At 35.0% G+C, this 6,376-nt stretch overlaps 1 protein-coding gene across 1 annotated transcript; it reads left to right on the top strand.

The window, feature by feature from the left end:
- Positions 1 to 766: 766 nt before the first annotated feature.
- On the top strand, positions 767 to 1,442 carry LOC142223121 (cuticle protein 7). Its single transcript, XM_075292962.1, has 2 exons — positions 767 to 883; positions 955 to 1,442. The coding sequence occupies exons 1-2, from the start codon at positions 872 to 874 to the stop codon at positions 1,294 to 1,296; spliced, it is 354 nt and encodes a 117-aa protein (XP_075149077.1). The 5' UTR covers positions 767 to 871; the 3' UTR covers positions 1,297 to 1,442.
- Positions 1,443 to 6,376: the final 4,934 nt, after the last annotated feature.

The raw sequence follows: 6,376 nt of genomic DNA, 5'->3' as shown, positions 1-6,376 counted from the left end.
CGGTTCAAACTTTAAACCAAGAGTGGGAGCGGAGTGATTTTATTTTTCTCCGGAGCGAAAAAAATGAACCGCCCCGATTCCATGGTCATAATACGATCCTATCACAAATATTTAAATAGATGTTTGGATGCAACGAGCTCTTAAAAAGTCATATTGCATTTAATGGGGCGATTTTTTTTATTCCACCATTTCCATGACCTTATGAAAGTCATTTTTAAGGACCAGATCTCTTGACTGACTGCCTTACATACAAATTTAACAGTAGTGTCGAATCAGAAACGTCTCGCCAATGTGTCAATGGAAAAATGCAACACCGCAATAACCCAGCGTTGGAAATTTGAGAAGCCTCTACCATTCAACAAAAGTGAGTCACAAGACATTTGATGTAATGTACAGAGTGTTGATGTAAAGGGCCGCATCATGTGTAGCTGTCTCCGCGCATGTGCAATGTGTAAAAGATCCCCCCTTCGAAACCAAACAAAACAAAACTTGAATTAATTTGACACCACATCTCGCCTACTAAATCCACCATGGTAGAGCACTAACTGGGGCAGGGGACATCGCACCGCTTTGCAGAAAAAGTGTCATTGCACCGAGTAAGATCTGTAACTCAAATAAAGCATTCGATATTGGATATCATTTCCTCTTTGAAGTCAGTTAAAATTATAGAAATTGCATAATTTGGCTAGAGCAGAGATGAGCCGATTAGTGAACGCTTTTTGATAGTGGCCAAAGAAGGCATATTCCGACTCACAATGCGAGTGATATAAAAGCCAATGCATGATGTAGCAGATATTATTCTATTTCTTGAATTCATAACACTAACAGCGAGTAAAGCAGCTGCCAGCTATCTCTCCTCTAAAACATTAAAATGAAACTAATTGTGAGAGCTTCCTTGGAGGAAGATGGGTAATTTTGGTTATAATGGAATTCCGCATTTTTTTTTATTTTCAGAGCTTTTCATTTGTCTTGGCTTTATGCTCGATGGTCAATGGCGGTTTTATTGGCCATCCCGCAGTTGAAATACATGCCGATAGTCCTCCTCATTATGAATTCCAGTATGCTGTACATGATGCCCATACCGGAGACATAAAGGATCAGTTCGAACACCGCCGTGGCGAATATGTCACCGGACGGTATTCTCTCGTAGAACCTGATGGCCAGAGGCGTATTGTAGACTATAGTTCAGATCCTCTGCTTGGATTCTCGGCTCATGTACGCCGAGAATTGGTTGGTATACACGGCACATCAGCTGTTGTCGAAGATTGGCCAGCACCAGCAACCCATCGTCGCTGAACTCAGTGCAAACATATTCTCACCAGCAACACTCTCTTCAGTTATTTAACATAGTTAAAAAAACAAAAACAAAGAGAAATCAATCCATGTGCAAACTTTAACAATAAATTCTTTATTAACATTCATCACGAACTACTGCACACATATATAGTTTGTTACGGTTTTCTGAAGAACTCCTAAGTACAGTAAGTATGGTAGTTAGGCCAAATTCATTGCAAATGCTAATTTCGTTCATCTCTGTGGTACTTTGCAATCTCTGTTTATCGGTAGCATAAATAATACCAATTAGGTCTAAATTGAGAGAGAAATTAATTTTATCAAATAGAAAATAATTACTCAAGCTTGAGATCGTATATGTAATAGATTTCTTCGCAATTGCGTTGAATTGCTTCACCAAGAGTAGATCTACAACAGCACGATTTGATTCAGGCTCCCTTGGACTATTCAGTCAGCCCATTGCGATAGAACAATAATTATTGATATTATTACTCATGACATATACATTTTTATACCCTTTTATACCCACATAGTGGTTTGGGTATAATAAGTTTGATCGGCCAAAAAATGTGCCTACCAGAAATATTGCTTCTAGACCCCATAAAATATATACCGATCGACTCAAAATCACCTCCTGAGTCGATCTAGCGCTTGGTGTCCGTCCGTCCGTCCGTCCGTCCGTCTGTCCATGTATTTGTTGTTCACAGGATTCCGGTCGCAATTATTAACCGATTTTGATGAAATTTGGTATAGGGAGTTTGTTGGGCCCAAGGACGAACGCTATTGAATTTGGAAGAAATCGGATCAAATTTAGATATAGCTCCCATATATATGTATCGCCCGATTTCGACAAATGGGGTCACGTTGCGCGTTTTTGCAAACGCATCGTCTCCAAATTTGGCAAAAGGTAATCTATTCCATCGCCCTTGAAGTCTGCAAAATTTCACCCAAATCGGTTCAGATTTAGATATAGCTCCCATATATATGTATCGCCCGATTTTTCCAAATTTGGCCACAAAACCCTTATTTATCAACCGATATGACCCAAATTTGGCTAAATGTAGTCTTCTATAGCACTTACTATATGTGCAAAAAATCATCGAAATCGGTTCAGATTTAGATATAGCTCCCATATATATGTACCGCCCGATTTTTCTAAATTTGGCAATAAAACCCTTATTTATCAACCGATCTGACCCAAATTTGGCTAAATGTAGTCTTCTATAGCACTTACTATATGTGCAAAAAATCATCGAAATCGGTTAAGATTTAGATATAGCTCCCATATATATGTATAGCCCGATTTTCCCAAATTTGGCCATAGAACCCTTATTTATTAACCGATCTTACTAAAAGTTTGCTAGATTCAGTCCTCTATAGTACTAACTATATGTGCAAAATTTCATCGAAATCGGTTCAAATGTAGATATAGCTCCCATATATGTATCACCCGATTTTGAAAAATTCGCCCCTAATAACCTTATGTTTGACCATACAAGCCTCATTTCTTAACTGATCTTACTCAAATCTTGCACAAGGTAACCTTTTGTGGTATTAATCAAACCCGCAAAATATTATGCAATTTGGTTCAGATTTATACAAATTTTAATTTATTACCCACACTAATTTAACGATTTTCTCTTTTTTAATAATGGGCTCAATATTAGTGGCATACTAACTCCGTAGGTGCAATATCAACACAGCCAGTGTTGCTAGAAGTAGGGGAAATTCCCTATATGTAGGGTTTTTCTAATATTTAGCGTCTTGAAGGGACAATGTAGGACATTTGCACTCAACATAATTTGGAATAATTTTTACATTTTGGTGGCTCTAGAGGAGGAAATTAGAAGCCGGCAAGGCTTGATCTTTAATAATGTGTGGTAAACTTTATTCCTGTAGAAAATTTTGTCAACATTTTATTTCTATAGAACATTTTGTCAAAATTGTATTTCTATAGAAATTTTTTTTCAAAATATTATTTCTATAAAATATTTTCTCAAAATTTTATTTCTGTGGAATTTTTTCTCCAAATTTTATTTCTATAGAATTTATTGTCAAAATTTTATTTCTATAGAAAAATTTCTCACAAAAATTTGTTTATAGAAACTTTTTCCAAAATTTTATTTTTATAGAGATTTAACAAAAAAGGTTACTAATTTGGGTAGAATTCTACCAACTGTGGCAACCGTGGTGGTAATACAAATTTATATTCTAAGTTATATACGTTGCATATTCATGTTTTAAGATAATAAGGTACTTAGAACTATTTTTGTTTTGTAATTTTTTTTTAATTTAACGAAAAATATAGTAGGGAAAATTGTTTGGGAATGTATGGGAAAGTAGGGAACTTTTTTTGTCCTTGTAGGGTAAACCGAACATTTTCCCTGGCAACATTGACTATGAGCTATAGTCAGATTGACACAAAGTACCCATAGACATGTACCCCTTAATTTTCTTAAATATGTAACTGCGGTTTATCTCCCAGACCTATATGTTACCCCACAAATGCTTATGATTACTAATTCTGTAATGGTGGTTTAGGGTATGATATAGTCGGCCCCGCCCGACTTTCTACTTTACTTACTTGTTTATTACAGATATTCTATTAATTCTATATTGTAATATTAGGCTAGCATAAAAATAGTACGCTACGAAGACACTATTAATATTGTCCTTAGAATTGTTGTTGTGCTTTTGAAACGAGTTTCATATATGGTGCAATGGTTAGTATGCCCGCATTGCATACACAAGGTAGTGGGTTCGATTTCGGCTTCGACCGAACACCAAAAAGTTTTTCAGCGGTGGATTATCCCTCAGATATAATTATACATAGCCCTATATGTATATAAATCTGATGTTAGATCTTGGCATATCTGGTTAGATACAAAGGCCAATTTTGAGATCTGATCATATCTAATTAGATCCACCAATTTTCACGCATATTCATTTACGTATAACCAGGGATCCGGAGCGGTCCATTTTTTTCGCTCCGCTCCGCTCCCGCTCCGGAGAAAAAAAACCGCTCCGCTCCGAGAAAAAAAAATCGCTCCGCTCCACGCTCCGCTCCTCTTCGAGAAAATTATAGTACAAACATTGTATTATTTGTTCAATTGAGTTTTATTTTATTTAGAAAAATCGGGCGGTACATATGGGAGCTATAGCTAAATCTGAACCGATTTCGATGATTTTTTGCACATATAGTTAGTGCTATAGAAGATTACATTTCGCCAACTTTGAGTAAGATCGGTTGATAAATAAGGGTTTTATGACCTAATTTGGCAAAATCGGGCGATACATATATATGGGACCTATATCTAAATCTGAACCGATTTCGATGAAATTTTCAGACTTAAAGGGTGATACAGAAGATTATTTTACGACGATCGGTTAGTAAAAAAGTGCAACGTGAACCCATTTGTCGAAATCGGGCAATACATATATATGGGAGCTATATCTAAATTTGATCCGATTTCTTCCAAATTCAATAACGTTCGTCCTTGTGCCAAAAAAAAACTCCCTGTACCAAATTTCATCAAAATCGGTTAATAATTGCGACCGAAATCCTGTGAACAACAGACGGACAGACGGACGGACGGACGCCAAGCGCTAGATCGACTCAGGAGTTGATTCTGAGTCGATCGGTATATATTTTATGGGGTCTAAAATCAATATTTCTTGTAGGCACATTTTTTGGCAGATCAAACTTATTATACCCTAACCACTATGTGGTTTAGGGTATAATGACTTTAAAACAATGTGTTGAAACATTTTATTAATTTTGAAGATTTTTTTCAGAAATATTAAATCCATTTTGACTTCATTAAAAGGAAATTTGCATTCATGTTAGGATACACATTTTTATGTCGAATCACTTAGCTATAAGGATAAACAGACTTCATTGAAAAGTTTAGAGACTTTTAGACAAGGAAAAACTTTTTTTCAGAGAAATACGTCTTCTATTCTAAGCAAAATTCGTATTTTAAGCAGGTGAAATATTTGGCCTCCCGACAATATTCTTTGCGGTGCACCATCTACTATTTAATATGTGATAGAAACCAAATTTATGAAAATGGACCAAAATGGACCAAATTCTGTTTGGTCTGACCATCGGACCAAATTTAAAAATTAGAAATCTTTTGGACCAATTTTGGTCCGATCGGACCAAAACGGCAACGCTGATTGGAATTGAAAGTCTATACACAGAGTAGAAGTAACTACTCTCCGAAAGTTTTTTTTGTTTTGCAACAGACGTAGAGAAGAGGTTTTGTTATATTTGTAATGTGTGTGTGTATGTTTATGTTTGCAACAACCTCCATCGACATCAGTCCGTGGTATACCTACGAATATTCTTACTCAGATCTAGTGTTACCTAATTTCGCTTTTTTTCCCTTTATTGTATAATAAATGTATTTGCGCACATTTTTCAACCAAAATTTAAACTATCCATAATTTTAATTAAATTTTCGAGAACTAATATCAGAAATAAGAGAATGCTAGGATATAGTACAATAGTAAAGCAATATGAATGTCCTTACACTGAAAAAAAGCATGCCCGGTTCCAAAGATTTTGTCTTTACTTTAACAGTAAGGATACTTTAAAGACGTAATTCTCTTTTAAATTTGGGGGTTATGTACTTGCTTCTAGGAAGCAAATGTTAATTTTTCATTTTTTTAGATTTTTTTCGTCAGTTGTTATCAAAATCCTTTAAAAACGAGTTAACGAGTTTTTTTTCCATATTAAGACTCGACTTCCAGTAGAAATTATGCTACGTTTCAAGTAAACAGCGTCTTTAAAATAAAGTGTTGAAAAACATGTCTTATTTTTAACGATTTTTTGCTTTGTAGGCAAGATGCAAAAAGGAAACAAATTTAAAGACAATTTTATTAATTTTAAAGAATTTTTCTTAATTATTAAAGTCACGTTGACCTTACTTCAAAAATTTTATCTTTCATGTTATGATACACATTTTTAAGTAAAATCACTTAATTATAAGGACATTACAACTTCATTCAAAAGCTTATTGCCTTTTGGACAAGAAAAAAAACGTTATTTTAGAGAAATGCGTCTTCCATGTTAAACAAA

The sequence above is a fragment of the Haematobia irritans genome, chromosome 2 (genome assembly GCF_050003625.1).
Source record: "Haematobia irritans isolate KBUSLIRL chromosome 2, ASM5000362v1, whole genome shotgun sequence".
NCBI classification, from domain to species: domain Eukaryota; kingdom Metazoa; phylum Arthropoda; class Insecta; order Diptera; family Muscidae; genus Haematobia; species Haematobia irritans.
Note: the sequence above shows the minus strand (reverse complement) of the source record. Positions and strands in the feature narration are given on the sequence as shown.